Raw genomic sequence first — 20,917 nt, forward strand, 5'->3', positions numbered from 1 at the left:
CTATGAATATGATTTCAGGATGTATGCACAGCAATAGAGTTTTTCCATCTCAAGCAATACAGAATTCTTCTTACTCAAAAGCAGTCATTCTTTCAAATCATAATAAGAACTACTCCCAAAACACAGTTTTAGGTAAAGGAAAAATGAAAGAAAGAATGAGCAAAGCACTGGAGAGAAGTTATCTTCTCTTGGCTCAAAAATTCAGACACCAGTTGTGGGCTCAGGATGATTTTATTCCAGCCAATGTAACAGAGTAGGAGCCTCAGTATTCATAACAGGGGATAAAAGTAATAATCCTTTGGGTCTTTTATTGAGTAGCTTCATGCAGAGCATTCTGTAGTGCTGTGTTCTGAAATGTCAACACATGCAGTAGAAAGGGGTAGCTCTTTTTGCAGCTTCAGATTTCCTGCTCTTGCATGGTTGATAGGACACAGAGCACCAAGCTCCTTTTTTGACCCCATGCAACAATCCTTTCCTCACAACGCAACTCCAGTTGCTTGCAGCATCCCCTCAGACTCTTCTCTGCCCTCTAATACCTTGACTTTTGCTTTCACCTGCTTAGTGTTTTGAGACTGACCTGATGGGAATCAAAATCCACAGTCAGAGAGCCATAAATACAACTGTGCCAGAAATGCCATCGCTGTTTGCTGCTCTAATCCCAGCTCTGTCACAGTTAGCTGCAATATCTTCTCTTACATAGCTGCAATACCATATCTTAGCTGCAAGAACCTGCCACATCCTTTGCTCCTGCTTTCTGTTTTCTCCCTGCTGGACTTTGATGTTTATAGTAGGATGCTGAAAGCAGCCTTAGGGCTTTGTGTGAGATAAGATGGGCTAAAAGGAGCAGATATCATTGCAAAATCGTTTTCTTCTTACAGTCTCACACAGCCTGTGTGGAGAGAGGAGAAGCAGAGAGATCAGCATTTAAAGCACATTCCTCCTGTTCACCATCACTCCTTTTCCCCATAGACCCTCAGGAGTCAAGCTGAAGGGATTTCCTCTATGCACACATCCTCTTCCCCCTTGTTCTGCCTCCAAAAGGAACCCCTAGGGATGCCAGCTCTCAACCAGCCATACCTGGAAAGAGGCAGGAGAAATGTAGACATAAGGAAAAGAAAATGTAGCTGTACTACTAAGAATGTTCCTCTGGTAGCAGAATTTCTTCCCATTCTCAAGGCAAATGTTTTCCATCTGAGTGTCATCTGAGTCTATTCCAGCTGGGCTAGGCAAAGCACTAAGGAACTGAGTAGAATGGCCCTAATCTTGAGAGGAGAAGAGTCTAGATACCCTCATCTGCACTCCCTAGCATTCCCAACAGACAGATTTTAGACAAGCAGACATGATCCTATAGATGTGGAGGCCCTGGAATTGTTCAAGGGCAGGTTGGATGGAGCCTTGAGCAACCTGGGCCCCTGCCCATGGCAGAGGGGTCAGAACTAGATGGTCTTTAAGACCCCTTCCAAGCCAAACTGTTGTATGATTCTATCAAAGTGGATTTGTTTAAACACCAGAGAGATGCTGGAGCTCATTCAGCTGAGGACACACTTCTGTAAAGTGCTTCCTGAATTAGTTATAGAACCATGGAATGGTTTAGGTTGGAAGGGAGCTCAAAGCTCAGCCAGTTCCAACCCCTCTCCATAGGCAGGGACACCTCCCATCAGAACAGGTCATTCAAGACCTCATCCAACCTGGCCTTGAACACCTCCAGGGAGGTTATGGAGCACAGAATCACCCAATGTGATCAAAGATCACATTGGGTGATTCTGTGCTCCACCACCTCCCTGGGCAACCTGTGCCAGTGTCTCACCACCCTCACTGCAAAGAACTTCTTCCTAACATCCACTTTCAATCTCCCCTCTGCCACTTCAAACCCATTCCTCCTCATCCTGTCATTACAAGACCTTGTCTATAGTCCCTTCCCAGCCCCCCTTCAGACACTGGAAGGCCACTACAAAGTTCTGGCTGTGATGTGACACCAGGGAAGGAGAGGCATGAGTCAAGGGGCTGCTGATACCCCTGTGACTGCATTCTCACAGCCAGATGTTGACTGCTGTAAATGCCAGAGTACAGAGTGAGGGCAAATACCAGCTGGACCTAAAGCTGTAGACACTGTGCAGGGTTTTGGATCAGTGGCTCATTTTTCTTTAGGTTATCTTCCACTCCAGAAAGTCCCAGGCTCACAGGATGCTAGGGGTTGGAAGTGACCCAAAGAGATCATCCAGTCCAACCCCTCTGCCAGAGCAGGACCATACAATCTAGCTCAGGACACACAGGAACACATCCAGACAAGCCTGGAAAGGCTCCAGAGAAGAATTCCTGTTGACTTGAAGGATTTTAACTGGTATGAATCAAGGCCAATAATATCTGCTCTGAAGAATGTGATTTGCTTTCTAAGAACATCTTGCTGTGGGTGTCCTTATCTGGAGTTTGAATTTCAAGCCCTTGCTTATGCTGTTATGTGCTCCTTGGGTGTAGGACACCACAGCAAGACACCACAGCTTTGTGTCTTCAGCACCTCCAGGGATGAGGATTCAACCACCTCCCTGGGCAGCCTGTTCCACTGCTTGAGAACCTTTTCAGTCAAGAAGTGTCTTCTAGCATCCAACTTAAATCTCCCTTGGTGCAACTTGAGGCTATTTCCTCTTTTCCTGTCATTTGTGACTAGGGAGAAGAGACCAAGGAAGAGAAAACAAAAAGAGAGACCTTAAGACAAGTTCATCTCATAAAACTGTCCCACAGAGTAAACATGTTTGTGACCTGAATCTGCTTTTGCTTTCTAAAGGCTACTTTGAGAGAGGCACAAAGCCTCAGACTCCCCAGGTTCATTCACTGCAGCTGTTGTTCATAGCTGTGGTTGTTTTCCTTTGGACTCTTGCTCTCCCTTTTCCTGCTCTGTGGTCTGTTTTGCACAGTTCACTTGCTCAGGCCATGGAAATAGCTTCCCTTGGAAAACAGCACTGGAGATCTGCAGCTTAAAAATGTCACAGCCCTGTAGAGAGGACTGCAGGAAGACATTCAGAAGCAAAAGGCAGGTTTGCAGCAATGTCCTTTAGCTTAAAGAGTGGGATTCACTGGAGAGAAATTGGATCTCTCCATCCCTGTAATAGAAGAATATCACTTCTGTTTGCTCTGCATTAATGAGTACTGGGATCTACAGCTAAGGCCAAAGACTTCAGGTTTCAATAAGAGCACTATTTCCTTCTGTTTCTTGAGGAGTAGTGAATATCAGACAATTCATAAGCAATTAACCTACAATTAATCAATTCAATCTTTAAATTCAGCCTTTGATTTATTCCTGGCTAAATATGACAGGATTGAGTCCAGCATCAGTAAATTTGCAGATGACACCAAGCTAGGAGCAGCTGTGGAGCTGTTGGAGGGTAGCAGAGCCCTGCAGAGGGACCTGGCCAGGCTGCATGGGTGGGCAGAGGCCAATGGGATGAGATTGAACAAGGCCAAGTGCAGGGTTCTGCACTTTGGTCACAACAACCCCAAGCAGCACTACAGGCTGGGGACAGAGTGGCTGAGAGCAGCCAGGCAGAGAGGGAGCTGGGGGTGCTGGTAGAGAGGAGCTGAAGATGAGGCAGCAGTGCCCAGGTGGGCAGCAGAGCCAATGGCATCCTGGGCTGGCTCAGGAGCAGTGTGGGCAGCAGGACAAGGGAGGTTCTTGTGCCCCTGTGCTCAGCACTGCTCAGGCCACCCCTTGAGTGCTGTGTGCAGGGATAAAACTGGATACCACCTGAAGCAAAGGGCACCAAATACATCAGTGATTTGTACAAACCCTGCTTGTACTTGGAATGCTCTCCACTGTTGCATCATGACTTCTACAACTGTGTCAAGCCCCATTCTGCTTCAGAAACTTGGATTCTGTCTTGCCAAAGTATCCCTAATCTGCTCTAATTTTCTGTCATTCTCTGAGAACCATCACCCTTCTTGCTGGAGCCTTTACAGTGTCTGATCAAGGATTGTTTCAAGGGCTGGGAACAATTTTTCTATGCAGCCCATTCTGTGCAGCCATTTACCTGTCTAGAGGACTGAACATACAAAGCATTTTAATTCTGGCCATAAAATATTGGTCTGGGCTCTATTCCTCTGAGCATTTTCCCTAGTAAGGAGTGATAGGAGGGGAGCAAATGTCCTCAGGTTGCACCAAGGGAGGTTTAGGTTGGCTGTTCAGACAAATGTCTTGACTGAAAGTGTTCTCAAAGCCTAGCACAGGCTGCCCAGGAAGGTGGCTGGATCCCCATCCCTGGAAGTGTTTCCAAGGAGCAGAGATGTGGTGCTGAGGGACATGGTTTAACCCCAGCCTTGGTAGAGTTAGAGAATGGTTGGACTCAGTGATCTTTTCCAACAAAAGTGATTCTGTGGTTGGAACAATGTAAAAGGAGTTGGCAAAGGGCTTGAAGCAGTGGACTAAGGTAGCCAGCTGAAGAGAGATGAGGTGGTACTAGGATTAGAAACAAGGCAGAGTGGGGATGGCTGCTCATGGCACAAAGAATGAGAGGAGGACCAAGGATGGAAAGGTGGTTGGTCAGATAAGGAGTTTCCTGAGTAGCCAAGGGCATAGAACAGCTGTGGGGGAGAGGTAAAGCTATGAAAAGGAGTGAGGCAGACACAGTACCTTATCAGGAAGGTAGTAGATGAAAGACCAACACCAGTCTGTGTAGGACTGAGGCCAAAACACCCTCATCTACAAATAGAAGCACAGGAGTGCAGTCCCTTCAGGAACTGGAATATTCCAATGACCCTGCATTGTCTTCTGTGCTCTCAGCTCTGACAAGGGTGGGCTAGAAAAGAGCCCAAGTGGAGCCATCACCATGGGTGCCTGCAGAGCTGCACGGGAAGGCTTCTGTGCAGCTCTAGTGCTGACAGGCTCCCTTCAAGAAAGGTACAGCTCTGAGACCACATTCCCAACCATTTCCCCACCCTTTCATGGACCTGACCCAGAGGATTTGGGATATCTCTGCAGGTGGCATCTGATAGGCTACACAAAAGCCCTGAGCAGGCATTTCAGACCCTCTAACAGAACCTGTGTGCAGATTAGTTAAGCAAAGAGGGTCAGAGGTACTGACCTCTGACAAGCTGGCAGGAGGGCCTGGAACCACCTTCTGCCATGCAGCAGGTAGCTGGTGAGTAATGATTAACAGATTCCAAGTACCAACTCTAGGGCAGGCAGCTGTGGTCAGAAAAAATGTTAATGATTCACATAAACCTTTCCAATGTGGTGGCACTGAAGTGAGTATCCTCCCAGGTAGCCACAAGAATGTACCTCTGCTGAAAGCTCAGCTGCTGTGACACTTGACCAAAGTATTGAAAGGTCCTCCCTCAAATGCTGTGTCCAGTTCTGGGCACCTCACTTCAAGAAGGGCCTCAGGCAACTGCTTGGAAAAGTGCAGCACAGAGCCACAAAGGCGCTGCAGGCAGTAGAAGATCTGCCAGTGAGGACAGGCTGAGGGAGCTGGGGCTTGGAGCAGAGAGCTTGAGGGCTGCACTCGTTCCTGTTGATAAAGATGTGCAGGGCAGTGAGGGGAGGGCAGAGCCAGGCTCTGCTCAGGGATGTGCAATCACAGGACAAGGGATAATGGGAGCAAGCTGAAGTAGAGGAGTTTCCATGGGAACAGAAGGGGATTTTTTTTCCCTGTGAGGGTTCTACAGCCCTGGAATCAGCTGTCCAGAGAGGTTGTGGAGTGTCCTTCTCTGGAGACCTTCAAACCCCACCTGGATGTGTTCCTGTGTGACCTGCTGTAGGTGATCCTGCTCTGGCACTCATAGAAAGAGTGGTCAGGCACTGGGATATGCTGCCCAGGGAGGTGGTGGAGTCACCAGATGTGTTTAAAAGTAATTTGGATGTGGTGCTTGGGGATATGAGGTGTTCAAGAAAAGACTGGATGAGGCTCTTAGTGCCATGGTCTAGTTGACTGAATAGGGCTGGGTGCTAGGTTGGACTGGGTGAGCTTGGAGGTCTCTTCCAACCTGCTTGATTCTATGACTCTATGCTTTAGGGTGCACCTTGTAAAGAAAGTAGGGTTCTACGGTAGGGTTGGACCTGGTGCTCCTGAGGGGCTTTTCTAACCTGAATGTTTCTGTGATCCTGTGATCTCACAACTGCCCAGAGCCAAAAGGTCTGACAGAGGTATCTCATTCACTGTAAGAATTCCAGCTTCTCAGTGTGTTCAAGACTGGATGAGGCATTTAGTGCTATGGTCTAGATGACTGGCTAGGGCTGGGTGCTAGGTTGGACTGGATGAGCTTGGAGCTCTCTTCCAACCTGGTTGATCCTGTGAGCTTCTGAGCAATGTTACAGTACTAGCAGGCTCCTGAAGGAGCCTTTTCAAGACATTTCCCCCAACAAGCCATACTACTAAGTAGACAATGCTGCTGTTTTGCAGTTCCAAATGTTCTTCTGATTAGCTTCTCTGTGGATCTCACCAAGTCCATCCTCAAAGAGGCAAAATGAAAGTGAGTGGCTCCACCATCAAAGAAAATCCTGGCTGCTTGCAGAGCAGCAACCACCCTTCAGTGCTGGCTATCAACTTGGCATCTGGATTCAAGAAGGGCACTGCTTTCAGAAGCCTTCCCAGCAGCAAAAGTGGCACAGATCCTCTCAGTCAGTCTGGCTGGCTCTAGTAATGAGCCCTGTGGTGATTGTACAGGCTCTGCACTGACAGGGGAATACCAGAGGCAGAGGAAAGTGCAGGGGGGTTTGAGTGCACTTCATGACTGCTTCCCCCACGCTCCTACGGAAGGCTAAGTTAATGGATTCCCCCACCAGGTGATGAACATTTAAATGATGTGCACTTTCAGTCACTCTGTATTAACATGCTAAAGTGGTTCTCTTCACAGTGGCAGAGAGGAACATTTCCCCCCTTTTGCCTGTTTTGCTCTCTCTCCCTGGCAAAGGACACTTTGCTGACTCACAGCTGATTAGCCCTCTTGCTGTAGCAGGAGCTACAGTAGAAGGAGGAAAGAGTTGGATTCTTTTCTGCCTCATACATCACTCTCCACCCACAGAATCTAATTGAGGATAAATCATACTCCCAGGTGGGAATTTTCCTGTTGATTTCAGGGTGCACAGCAAGAGATTTTCTGTGCCTCTCATTTAAATCTCGTTAGCCCCAGAGATAGTGGCCCAAACTCACCCAAACATCTGTTGCAGTTCAACTTTCAGGAATTAAAGCCCCTGAAATCTCCTTTTGATATGCAGAGAGTGGACACCTAGCTTGGGAGACCTCCTAAGACAAAAGCTGCACCACACATTTTCAGTGAGTCACCATCACTCATCCAACCCATCCTAAAATACTCTGCCTGCTTCCAAGGCATGAAAACCCTAGACCCAGATGGTTTCTTCCCACCTCTCCAAGGCTGGCTCAAATCAACAAACAAAAGGAGGAAAGGAGAGAGAAGCAAGCTATCAGACACACAGCTATGTGAGCAGGGCAACCCAGAAAGTCTGCTTTCCTCTGGGCTCTCCTGGAGTTTGAAGAGCTCAGTAGCTGGGATGATGTTTTCCCCTGTTGGATTCACTGGAGTCTGTTAAAGGACCAACCTGATCTTGGATGGAAGCACTAAGAAGTCTTTATTCTTCCTCAGGCTGCTCTTTTTAACGTGGTCTGGGGGAATTTAACACCTGTGAGGCTGCTTCTTTCCCCTCAGGCCCAGTTGCAACTGGCCAACAGCTGACTTGTGACTAGATAGACACAACCTCCCCCCGTGACCTGCTTTTCTGGGTAATGAAACTAAACCCAAGTGCTTCAAATAATCAGGAGTGATCCTCTTCCTTAGGTAAACACACACTTGCTATCCCTGCTTCCAGTCTTGTAAGTCATCAAAACCCTTTTGAACTTCTGTCTTTATCCATCTCCTTTTAACAAAGCAAACAGCAAAAGCTGGCACATGCTGGCAAGAGGGAGCTGTAAATACCTAAGGGGGGATTCTTCCACTCAAAGCTAAGCACTGAAACCAATGGAAAAGCTCCAGCTGGCTTTTATGGGCTTTAAGCTAAACTACATCTCTTCACCTATGGAAAAAAACCAACCCAAGCTAGCTCATAGCAGGTGCTGTGGAAAGATGTACTAATCATCAATGAATGTTGGACCCCCAGGGAAAAGAGAAGCAGGATGGGTTTTGGCTGGAGGATGAAAGAAACACAACCAGAGGAGGGCCACGAGGATGATCATGGGGCTGGATCCCAGGCTCACAGGATGCCAGGGGTTGGAAGGGACCCAAAGAGCTCATCCAGTCCAACCCCCCTGCCAGAGCAGGACCAGACAATCTAGCTCAGGGCACACAAGAACACAGCCAGACAGTGCTGGAAAATCTCCAGCACCTCTTGTATGAGGACAGGCTGAGAGAGTTGGGGTTGTTCAAGCAGGAGAGGAGAAGGCTCCCAGGAGACCTTATTGTGGCCTTCCAGCATCTGAAAGGGGCTACAGAAAGCCGGGGAGGGACTTTTTAGTGCCAGATAGTGATAGGACTGGGGGAATGGATCCAAGGCAGAGGAGGTGAGATTTAGATTAGACATTAAGAAGTTCTTCAGCATGAGGGTGGTGAGACACTGGCACAGGTTGCCCAGGGAGGTGGTGGAAGCTTCATCCCTGGAGGTTTATAAGGCCAGGCTGGATGAAACTCTGATAATCTGATCTAGTGTGAGGTGTCCCTGCCCATGGCAGGGGGTTTGGAGCTGGATGATCCTTGAGGTGCCTTCCACCCCTGACAATTCTGTGATTCTGAGGTTCAAGGTGACCAAATGTTTACATTTCCTGACACCTAAGTTTGGTGAAGAGAAACTCAGTGCTTAGTGCAAAACTCTGCTGAGCTGCTGGTCCTTCCTGGCAAGTCTTGGCTGATTCAAACCCAGCTGTCCCCTTGCACAGGTGCAGACATTGCCCCACACCCTTTCTAGACACAGATGTATTCTGTTAGCTGAGGAACACCTGATTAAAGCAGTGGCCATGAAAACATGACCATGAATGGATTTATGATCAGAGTTCAGTTTGTCTTATTCTGGATAATGCTTTACATTTGAGGCATCTTTGTGCCTGGGAGAGCTTCTAAACAGCAAATTAAGACACTGTGCTGTAAAATCTGATCTGCTTTTGCCCTATCTTGCAGTGATTGACAGATTTATTATGACTTTGCTCCCTTCATTAATGCTTCAGAATGTAGAAGATCTAATCTCTGCTTTGGTATTTTCACTGGAGGTTGCCATTTTGTTTGCTTAATAAATGAAACTGCAGGCAAAAGGTGTTTTGCCCCTTGATAAACCTCCTTCTTGGTAACTTCCAGCTATGAATAATGGGCAGCAGATGTGCAGTGTACTGGTACAGAATGGTTTAGGTTGGAAGGGACCTCAAATATCATCCAGTTCCAACCCTCCTGCCATGGGCAGGGACACCTGCCACTAAACCAGGTCTCATCATCCAGCCTCCAGGGAGGGGGCATCCACAACCTCCCTGGGCAACCTGTTCCAGTCTCTCACCACCCTCACTGGAAAGAGTTTCTTCCTAATCTCCAGTCTAAATCTGCCCTCCTCAAGCTTCAATCCATTCTCTCTCATCCTATCACTGTAATTCCTTGCAAACAGTCCCTCCCCAGCCTCGTTGCAGGCCCTCTTCAGGGACTGGGGAGCCACTCTAAGGTCTCCCCTAGTCTGTGGAGGAGCTGGAGCAGGTCCAGAGGAGGGCAACAAAGCTGGTGAAGGGCCTAGAGAATAAATCGTATGAGGAATGACTGAGGGAGCTGGGGATGGGTAGTGTGAAAAAGAGGAGGCTGAGGGCAGACCTCATTGCTGTCTACAGCTACCTGGCAGGACATTGTGGAGAGGCTGCTGCTGGGCTCTGCTCACAGGGAATTGGAGCCAGAACAAGGGGGAATGGCCTCAAGCTGAGGCTGGGGAGGTTTAGATTGAACATTAGGAAAAGGTTTTTCAAGCAGAGAGTGGTCAGGGACTGGAATGAGCTGCTCAGGGAGGTGGTGGAGTCACCCAGCCTGGCTGTGTTTCAGGGTGGTTTGAATGTGGTGCTTAGGGCTGTGGTTTCAGGTGACTCTTGTAGAGTAGGATTCTAGGTTGGGCTTGGTGCTCCTGAGGGGCTTTGCCAGCCTGCATGGTGCTGTGATTCTGTGATTTTTCCAGGCTGGTCAGCCCCAACTCTCTCCCTACAAGGGAGGTCCTCCAGCCCTCTGATCATCTTCATAGCCTCCTCTGGACCTGCTCCAGCAGCTCCATGTCCCTTTTGTGCTAAGGGCAGCAGAACTGGACACGGTGCTGCAGGTGGGGCCTCACCAGAGCAGATCAGAGCAGAGGAGAGGAGGAGAATCACCTCTCTGGTGTAAACAGAAAGCACTCTGCTGGTATTGTTAGGAGCTGGCATTTGCACTTATGCAAATGTTTGACTGCTTCAGAATAACAATGATTTAATCCAGCAGCACAGTTCAGCACTTGACACGCAAACACAACTGTTATTGTGTTTTATTTTATGATGTGCCCCTTATTAGGAGAAAAAAAATATAGCTACCTCTCCCATCTGAGAGATAATTTACATTCAGCACTTAGCTTCAAAGAGATGATACTCTTAAGTACACAGTCTGGTAAATATTCTAAGCATACACAACTTGTGCTGGGTGATAAAATATTCTGAGCATGTCCTAAAACGATTCTCTCATCAGAGCTGGCTTGTTACCTCCACCATCAGCAGATACTGATAATTAATCAACTGAAATGAATCTGTACAGAATAAACAAATCTGTTACCCATGAAAGATGATTATGTTCTTTTGGCTGTGAAGATTTTATCATAACTTATTCATGCCAATGCTCTGCCTGAGTTAGGAAGATTAAAGCTTTCCCCCCCCCCCCCCCCCCCCCCCCCCCCTTTTTTTACCTCTTTCCCCTCTTTGCTTATGAAATAAAATACAGCAGCCTTTGTTTGTCATCCATCCCTTCTATTTTCTGGGCTTTACCAAAGTAAATCAGCCCAAACCCAGCAGCTCTGCTGATTTACACCAACAGAAGCATTAACTCTCTATTCATCAGCAGCACCAGCGTTTTCCCCAGGTTATTTCAGATGCATTTCTCACACACAGCCCTGGTAAAGAAAGCATTTTCAAGCCTTCCATTTGAAGAGTAATGCCTATGTAAATGGCATCATCAGCTGTAAGCCAGAATCATAGCTGTCTCCTTCCGACTTGGTGAATTCCACTCCCTCCTGGCAGAGGCGATACACACAGTGGGGGACAGCATTGTATTTTGAGTTGAGAAAGCCAGGAAAATGTACTATCATTTCCATGGCTTTTTAAAAGGAATCCCTAATTCTACATCTTGCTTTCCTGCTCACTTTTCCTCAAGCTATTGAAAAGACCAGGGTGGTTTTTCACTGGCAGGAAGACTGAGAAATGATGAATTTTAGATGTGCTTGTGAATGTCTTTGAAAACATCTTATGTTCTAAGGAGCAAGAAAGAAGGTTGTGTTTGGCTGACCTCAGGAGTCACAGATCACAGGATGATAAGGGGTGGAAGGGGCCTCTGGAAATGTTCAGGTCCAAGTCCCCTGCCAGAGCAGGACCAGAGAATCTAGCACAGGTTGCATAGGAACACATCCAGACAGGGCTGGAAAGGCTCTAGAGAAGGAGACTCCACAACCTCTCTGGGCAGCTTGTGCCAGGGCTCTGGGACCCTTACAGTCAAAGAGTTCTTTCTCATGTTGAGGTGGCACTTGCTGTGCTGTGGTTTGCATCCATTGCTCCTTCTCCTATCCCAGGGCACAAGTGAGCAGAGCCTGTCCCTGTGCCTTCCTGACCCCCAGCCCTCAGATATTTATAGACATTGCTCAGATCCTCTCTCAGTCTTCTCCTTTCCAGATTAAGCAGCCCCAGGGCTCTCAGTCTCTTCTCGTCAGGCAGTGCTGCAGTCCCTTCAGCATCCTTGTAGCCCTCCCTTGGACTCTCTCCAGTAGATCTCTGTCCCTCTTGAACTGGGGAGCTCAGAAAACAATCAGCTTTAAATTACAAGTGTGTGTGATACATTCAAACCAAACCAACCAACCAGCAAAAAAGGAAAACTGACAATTGTTAGGCAATGCTATAAAGTAACCAGAAAAGCAGCAAATGTCTGATCTGCTGTGATTATTCTTGCAACAGAGAAAGCAGAATTGTGAATGATTCATTCAGACTGAGTCATCCTTTATTTTATTAGAGAAATTCTCAGGGTTAGGCCTACTATAGGAGCACAAACTCTTGGCTGAGGTCCACTAAAACTGATCTGCTAACTCACAGCAGCCAGACATCTGGTACTGTACCAAAGAAGACAAAACAGAAGCACAAACTCACAGGAACAACAAACACTCAATCAAAAATCCTTGACCTAAGGAAGGGGATACAGCTTCATGCCTTTCTTTGAGGCTTCACTGAGGGAGAGGAGTCAATGAAGACCTTGAAGAAGCATTTAAACAACATCTGCTCAGGAAAACCTTTCTTCTGAGCATTCAGCTCTTTCCCACCAGGAATGAGGTCACTTGTTTATTTCTATTGGAAGATGTATTTATAGGAAGACATCCTTGGTGCATGTTTTGTGGTAAGGTAGCATACAGCAGGCTGGAGATGCTGCTCTGTGTGTAACACAACACCAAAGAAGACATCTGGAAGACTATATGGGGCAGCCAGAAGGTATATTGAGGAGAATAGCTCAAGAATTTGGAGGGTTTTATATTCACTTCATAGAATCATAGAATAGAGCAGGTTGGAAAAGACCTCCAAGCTCATCCAGTCCAACCTAGCACCCAGCCCTATCCAGTCATCTAGACCATGGCACTAAGTGCCTCATCCAGTCTTTCCTTGAACACCTCCAGGAACTATGACTCCACCACCTCCCTGGGCAGCCCATTCCAATGGCAAATCACTCTCCTGAGGGCCTTGGGGCAGTCTTTGCTCTAGCTCAGCTTTTCACCAAGGTACTCAGTGCATCCAGGTCTTTCCAGATCTGATTTTTCCAGATACAGTCCTTTCCATCTCCTGATGCACTCAGATCTCTGTAGATCCAAGACATTTTCGTGCCTATAAGCTAGATAGTGAAGTGTCTTCAATTGAGGCACCTGTCTGCCACTGTAAAACACAGAATGCTGTAAGAGAAATCAGGAAGAATGTCAGAATAGGATCCAAAATGGCCAGCACACTGAGCTCTGCCTTGCAAGTAGTCAACAGGAAAATGCTGATCCTTTATCAGGCCTTTATCAAGTCTAAACAAATCATGGGTCCCAGCCTGTCAGTCCACCCGGAGTAATCTTTAATAAGCTCAGCAAAGACCCTGTGTGCCTATTGAGATAGGTTTGTCCTGCTGTACAGTACCCTAACAATTAAAATACCAGGTGCTGAATTAACTTTCCTTCTCTCTTCTACATGCAAACAATCAAAACCTCATTTGTCACCTCAAGAACAACGTCCAGATACCAGCCTGTGGCTTCTTTTTTGCCAAGGGGGGTTGTGGAGACTTCCTCTCTGGAGATATTCAAGAGCCATCTGGATGTAGAATCATAGAATCAAGCAGGTTAGAAGAGACCTCCAAGATCATCCAGTCCAACCTAGCACCCAGCCCTATCCAATCAACCAGACCATGGCACTAAGTGCCTCATCCAGACTTTGCTTCAACACCTCCAGGCACAGTGACTCCACCACCTCCCTGGGCAGCCCATTCCAATGCCAATCACTCTCTCTGCTAACAACTTCCTCCTAACATCCAGCCTAGGCCTCTCCTGGCACAGCTTCAGACTGTGTCCCCTTGTTCTGTTGCTGGTTGCCTGTGTTCCAGTGTGACCTGCTCTGGCAGGGGGGCTGGACCAGATGATCTTTTGAGGTCCCTCCCAGACCCTGACATTCTGTGATTCTGTTGGAATTGAGCAACAGCTCCTCCTGCACAACTCACCTACATATATACAAAGCCAGGACAGCCTGCATGAGAAGAAAGCCAACTCTAGGTTGTTTTCCATTGTAGAGGGGAGCCCTGCAATGACTGTGTGCTCTGTTTGGTGAGTGTCAGGCAGGGACACAGAGAAAGCTGAGGCTGAGGAAATACAATCTTCTAACTTCTCCAAGGAATGCTTGGCAATCAAAACAGTCTCACAATTTTACCCTCATCCCATCCCATTTTACACTATGGAAGTCACACTTCAGTTCAGTTGGTTTGGAGTTTTCCTGTGCACAACAACAACACAGCTCCACTAGAAAGAATGAAAACTCTTCCTCCTCTATTCCCCCAAGCATTTTATGGCTTTGTGGTTAAAACATCCTGAAAGCAGCATGACACATGGGCCTAAATCTAACCTCAGTCAACAGTGAGCTCCGAAAACAAGTTGCTTTTATAGCCAACGAGAGTGTTGTAATCTCCTACAGTCACCATCACATGCCAGCTCAGATTAACCTTCACTGCCTTTTCCATGGAGAGAGGGAGCTTGAGCCTGAACCTGTGGCATGGGGCACAGGCAGAGACCTGCCAGGTCAGAGCCTTCGTGCTGATCACACCTGGGTTAGCATGCAAGCTGCACAGTGACCTGTTGTGACCAAGGCACTGATGAAGGCATGCTCAGCACTTCAGGCACCTGGAGGTCTCGAAAGCTGGGAAATGAAGTAGGTTTAGAGAACTCCCAGGCACCCAGCAACAGAACAAGGGGACACAGTCTCAAGTTGTGGCAGGGGAGGTCTAGGCTGGAAGTTAGGAGGAAGTTGCTGGCAGAGAGAGTGATTGGCATTGGAATGGGCTGCCCAGGGAAGTGGTGGAGTCACCATCCCTGGAGGTGTTGAAGCCAAGCCTGGATGAGGCACTTAGTGCCATGGTCTGGTTGATTGGCCAGGGCTGGGTGCTAGGTTGAACTGGATGAGCTTGGAGGTCTCTTCCAACCTGCTTGATTCTATAATAATAGTCACTCCTCAGCCTTCCTGTAGGTCCCTTTCAGATACTGCAAGGCCAGTACAAGGTCTCCTCAAAGCCTTCTCTTCTCTAGGCTGCAGAGCCCAAAATCTCTCAGCCTGTCCTCATAGCAGAGCTGCTGCAGCCCTCTGAGCATCTTTGTGGCCCTCCTCTGGACTGGCTCCAACAGTTCCATGTCCTCTTTGTGCTGGGGGCTCCAGAACTGCACACAGTACTCCAGGTGGGGTCTGAGGAGAGCAGAGTGAAGGGGCAGAATCCCCTCCCTTGCCTTGCTGGCCACGCTGCTCTTGCTGCAGCCCAGCACAGGGTTGCTGCATGGGCTGCACTCACACTGCCGTTTCCTTGTTGTTCATCAGCATTGACTTACCCAGTTTGCAGGTACATAACATCATTTTCTTTTTTTTGGGGGGGTGTTCATTTGAAAAGGTGTGGCTGGAGGAAGGCTCCAAGTGTGCTGTGCTCTGATTGCTGTTTGGTGGGTCAGGGAGGTGCAGCAAGAAGGGTTGTGGTGGTTTCACAGAACATGCAGTGGGGTGCAGGGCAGGTGGTCAAGGCAAAGAATCCAGCAAGAGGGAGAGTTTCACAAGGAGGCTGTTTAGAAGAGAAGGAGGCAGACACACTGCCAGGCCTCAGAGGCGACTGGAGAAACTTCTGAGGGACACAGAGGAGACTGTACAATTTGCTGGAAACCAGAAAGTCATTAATTGGTTGCACTGAAAACAAGCATAAGGAGATCCATCCTGCAGAGATTTACAGTGGGCAGGCACAGATGCGTTTATGAATCCTTATAATCTCTCCACTGTCTCCCTCTAAGACAATTAAAACCGATTAAGAGAGTTCATTGCTCTTGTTTATGTTGAAACAGAACTGCCTTTGAGAGTCTTTGGCTTTTTGGTATCCTTATGAAACTCACTTTAGAGTAAGTGCTGGAAGATCCACCTGGAAGCTATGACTAACTTGATACGCTGTTGTAAATACCAAGCCTCACCCCCGAGCTACTCTTACAGGCAGGGCAACCTTTAGTAACGTGCATGTGACAAGTTCCTGCCTCCACAACCAGCTTCTTGGGGCAAGAAACACAGAGCCACAGGCAGGTAGGGGTTGGAAGTTACTTCTGAAGATCATCTAGTCCCAACCCCCCTGCTGCAGCAGGATCACCCAGAGTAAACCATACAGGAACATGCCCAGGCTGCTTTTGTATGCCTCCAGAGCTGGAAACTCCACAGCCTCTCTGGGCAGCCTGCTCCAGTGCTTTGAATCATAGAATCAGTCAGGGTTGGAAGGGACCATAAGGATCAGCCAGTTCCAAACCCCTGCCATGGACAGGGACACCCTACCCTAGAGCAGGCTGCGCAGAGCCTCATCCAACCTGACCTTAAGTCCGGCCATGGGGCCTCAACCACCTCCCTGGGCAACTCCTTCCAGCCTCTCACCACTCTCATGCTGAAGAGCTTCCTCCTCACCTCCAGGCTGAATCTCCTCACCTCCAGCTTTTGCCAACCTGAAAGGGAAGTTTTTCCTTACCTTTAGGTGGAGCCTCCTGTGTTCCAGTCTGCATCTGTTGCCCTTCATCCTGTGGCTGGACAGCACTGAGAAGAGTCTGGCTCCATCCTCCTGGCACGGAGAGATTTGAACTAGATGTTAGGAAAGGGTTCTTTAGAGTGAGGGTGGTGAGACACTGGCACAGGCTGGCCAGGGAGGTTGTGGAGCACAGAACCACCCAATCAAAGATCACATTGGGGGATTCTGTGCTCGACAACCTCCCTGGAGGTGTTCAAGGCCAGATTGGATGAGACCTTGAGTGACCTGTTCTAGAGGTGTCCCTGCCTGTGGCAGGGGGTTGGAACTGGCTGAGCTTTGAGCTCCCTTCCAACCTAACCCATTCTATGATTCTATGACACTTGTCCTGTAGCTGTTGATCAGCATTAATGAGATCTGCCTTCAGTCTCCTCTCCTCCAGGCCTAACAGCCACAGCTGCCTCACCTCTCCTCATCAGACCTGCTCCAGTCCCCTCACCATCTTAGCTGCTCTCTGCTGGGTTCTCTCCAGTAGATCCTTGTCCTTCTTACCCAGGACTGGATGGGCGTTGGCAGGGCTGGCGAATGCCCTGGCTACAACCAGGGGCCTGCATGCCAGCTGACACAGTGCCAAACATGCCCAGACAGGCTGTCTGGAGACAGTCTGCAAAGGGCCTGTGAGGCTGAGCCTGCCATACCTGTGGTCACCCTGGGTACAGCCATGGGCGCTAGCGTTGCTGCTCATGCGGCCCGTTCATGCTGACCTAGGAACCAAAGCGCCATGAACAACGTTTGCTTGACAGCTCAGCTCCTTCTCGGGACACCCCAGAATGGAGCCTTGGGATACAGCAGCCCAAAAAAAGTGGTTAAACATTCCTCAAACAGGGATGGGAACTCGTGGGGGAGAAACCAGCTCCGCGCAGGAGAGCAGCGCTTGCTGAGAAGCCCAGCACCAGCGTGGCTCGGGAGGTGCTTGGCATCCTCCCGCTGCTTGCCCTGGCGTCCGCGGAACACGCTGGAGGCGCTTCCTCGGGCTAGCAGCACGAGTAGTGGCACTAACGGGCCCCACGGCCACCCGGGACCACCAGAGGGGCTGCGGAGCCGCTCAGAGTCCCCCCGAGGCGACTCGGAGGCTGCCGGACCACCGGGCACAAACAGGAGCAAGCCTGAGCTTCGCGGAGGGTGAAGCAGGCTGTGCCCGCCCCGGCACGCCCGCGGCCGCCGCTGCCTGAGCCCGCAGCTCTCACCGCCTCCGGCCGGTCACCCGCAGCCCCTCGCGGGGCCGGGCCGCGCCGGGCCGGGTGCAGCCAATGGGCTGGCGGCGCCGGGAGTCCCGTCCGTGCCTGGCGGAGCGGTGACGGCCGGCGCTGGCGGGCTGGTGCGCAGGCGGGGAAGCTGCCTGCCGCGGTCGGAAGGGAGGGGAGGAGAGGAAGGGAAGGGACGGGAAGGGGGTGGCCGCGCCGGGCACAGCATGGCTGCCAAGGTAAGTCAGCGCCGGCGGCGGGCGGGGAGGCGGCGCGGGCGGCGGGCTCTCGGTGCGCGGCCGGCGGGGACGGGGCCGCGGCGTGAGGCGAGCGGCTGCCGCTTGCCCGGTTTGACCTCGGGCCTGTCCTTGGCGAAACTCGGAGGCTGGCGCCTCCTTCTCGCGGCTCCGCGGTCCCTCGCCGCCGGCCTCGGGGAGAGGACGAGGGTTGAGGGGGCTGCCGGACCGCCGAGCACCCACCGCAGGGACGGCCGGCGAGGTTTGGGTGCCGGCGGGTAGCGAGGCGCGGCTGCGGCACCCCCACCTGCCAGCCCCGTGGCGCAGGCCTGCTCTCTGCTTGCAATGCACCATCTGCGTGACACTGCGCGGCCGCCTCCCGCTGCCGGGGAGGTGAGAGGCGACAACGGGCGGCTGGCCCCGCCGTACCGGCGCCGGTGCCGCTCTCTGCGGCCCTCGCCGCCCACGCACTGCCCCGCCGGGCACCAGCGGCGCGGCCCGGCCCGGCTGCGGCTCCGCTGCGGTAGGCCCAGCTGTGCCTCGGCGAGCAGCCCGCCATAGGCACGCTTAACGTAGAGCTGCACACAACCAGGCGTGCCTGCCCTTCAGAGGTGCGCTCAGGTTTGGCCGGGACGCTGCCCTGGCCCCGCGGGGCCGCAGCTGGCAGGGCAGCACCGCCTGCAGCTCGCCGTGGCCGAAGCAGACGCCGATGCTGGCCCTGCAGGGCTTGCAGGCCTTGGCACAGTAGTTCCTGCTTGCTTTCCCTCCTATTTTCTCCATGTACCTGCTCCTGTCTCCTGTTTTCACATTCGATTGGAAATTCCAACTGGTTCCACAGTCCCTTCTTGCTTCCCTTCTTCATACATCTACTCTTATCTTGAGTTTTCATATTCGATTGGAAATTCCAACTGGTTTCGCAGTCCCTTCTTGCTTCCCTTCTTCATATATCTACTCTTATCTTGAGTTTTCACATTCGATTGGAAATTCCAACTGGTTCCACAGTCCCTTCTTGTTTCCCTTCCTATTTTCTCCATATACCTGCTCCTGTCTCCTGTTTTCACATTCGATTGGAAATTCCAACTGGTTTCACAGTCCCTTCTTGTTTCCCTTCTTCATATATCTACTCTTATCTTGAGTTTTCACATTCGATTGGAAATTCCAACTGGTTCCACAGTCCCTTCTTGCTTCCCTTCCTATTTTCTCCATATACCTGCTCCTATCTTGAGTTTTCACATTTGATTGGAGATTCCAACTGATTTCACAGTCCCTTCTTGCTTCCCTTCCTATTTTCTCCATATACCTGCTCCTATCTTGAGTTTTCACATTTGATTGGAAATTCCAAGTGGTTTCACAGTACTCTGCAGCCACATTGCTACCTGCTAGTTCAGGCTTTTCCTCTGTTTCAGAATGATGAATGAACTGAAATGTATTTTGTACAAGAACACGTTTCCATCTCAGGAAAAAAAAAGCCCCAACAACTACCTGTTAGCTGGATGAAGGCCACATAAAAAGCAGTTCTTTCCTTTTTAATAGTAGGTAAAATTAATGTGCAGTGTTGGCATTTCAGAACTCACTGCTGGGCTTTCATTAGTTTGTTTGGTTTTTTTTTTTTTTCTCCGTACTGAGGCTTAAAACAAAGTAAATTGGGCCACATTGTGCCCATCTGTTGATGTCAAGGATGAAGTTCACATTGAGAAGACACCCAAAGATAAAAGCTTCCCCAAACAAGGCAAAGCAGCACATGTGCTCAAGCCTGGCTGGAGTTGTCTGCTCCTTCCTTTTGGTGGAGCCCATGGCAGAGCTCCTCCAGCCAACATACACCTTACTAAGAGCTTAGGTTATCTGAAGGGTGTGCTGTTTTAAGGGCCATATCTGAGTCCTCTTTGCTAGGGTATCTGAAACATTCATCCTCAGACCTTAGCTTTGTTATGTGTGTGTATATATATATCTTAGCTGTCCCATCTAGGTGCTTCATGGTGTTTTCTGGTGGCCTACTGGTCCCATACATGCAGAGTTGCATCTTAACCAAAATCTTGGTGTTAGAAGACTGTGTAGTCTTCCATTCACTGAACTTATGAGGTGTTTACTTAGCTTTTCCTCTCCACACAGCCATTTTTAGTCTGAAATCTGTCTGAATCCACACCAGTCACATCTACTTAAAAACATGTCTGTGTAGTTAGTTTTTGTCTAACCAGGTAAACGTCCTTTCCTTGCTGCGTGTTTGCAGAGCATCCTCTTAGCTTGGCTCATTACACAGTTCAGGTGACCACAATCTGTACAAGCACACCTTGGAAAGATTCAGTACTTGAGGAGAAATTGAACGTTGTAAATTCCTGATTATGTCAGGCTTGGCAGAGAGAGATACCTGATAAAAGGAATGGCTTTGTCACTGGTGTCATCAGCAGCCTTGGTGCATTGCAAGACAGAGATACAGCATTTTTTTGCTGCAGGCTTTACAGCCCTCACATAGCTTCTGAGGAAGGCTTCTGGTTGCAGGCTTGAATGTGTATGGAGAGACTGAGGTTGGATTGGATGGATTAATTATTAAGTTGCTTTGCAAGGGGCTTTATCTTCTCTATATTTCTCTGAAATAGCTAAATTTCTGTTGTGACTGAAGTCATAACAGGCAAAATGTGAGCAGTGTTTTGTGCTTTGAGTGGTCTGAGCTCAGGTTCTGCTAAGCACACCTATGAATAACTCTGCCACCTGAAGAGCTTCTGGGCCTGAAGTTACTCACATGTGCTTGCAGGCGTGGGCCTTGATTTGTGTTCTAACTGCCTCACTGATGCACCTCAGTAATGTTTGCCTTTTTCACCTCAGCCAAACAATGGACTGGTGAGTGGAATGATTTTTCTAACCCCCCCTTCAGTCCCTTTCCCTTGCCAGTGTCCTGCATGACTGCTTCCTTTGAGTTTTTAATTATACCCTTTTTTTGAGGTATGTGAGTCTTTGGCATTGAGTGTAGTCGTTCTTTGCTTGCAAGATAGCAAACGTTGATGTTTTGAG

At 49.4% G+C, this 20,917-nt stretch overlaps 1 protein-coding gene across 2 annotated transcripts in view; it reads left to right on the plus strand.

Annotated features, from left to right (window-relative positions):
• The first annotated feature begins 17,845 nt into the window (after nucleotides 1–17,845).
• Nucleotides 17,846–20,917, plus strand: part of SLC25A13 (solute carrier family 25 member 13) — a 117,254-nt gene continuing 114,182 nt past the window's right edge. The window contains exons 1-2 of one of the 2 annotated variants that reach the window (XM_064166988.1): nucleotides 17,846–17,914; nucleotides 20,732–20,746. In XM_064166988.1, the coding sequence (XP_064023058.1) occupies nucleotides 17,903–17,914; nucleotides 20,732–20,746 (27 nt within the window). In that variant the 5' untranslated portion in view covers nucleotides 17,846–17,902. The remainder of the gene's footprint in view (nucleotides 17,915–20,731; nucleotides 20,747–20,917) is intronic. The other variant, XM_064166989.1, reaches the window with a different exon arrangement.

Source organism: Pogoniulus pusillus, chromosome 28 (genome assembly GCF_015220805.1).
Source record: "Pogoniulus pusillus isolate bPogPus1 chromosome 28, bPogPus1.pri, whole genome shotgun sequence".
NCBI lineage: Eukaryota > Metazoa > Chordata > Aves > Piciformes > Lybiidae > Pogoniulus > Pogoniulus pusillus.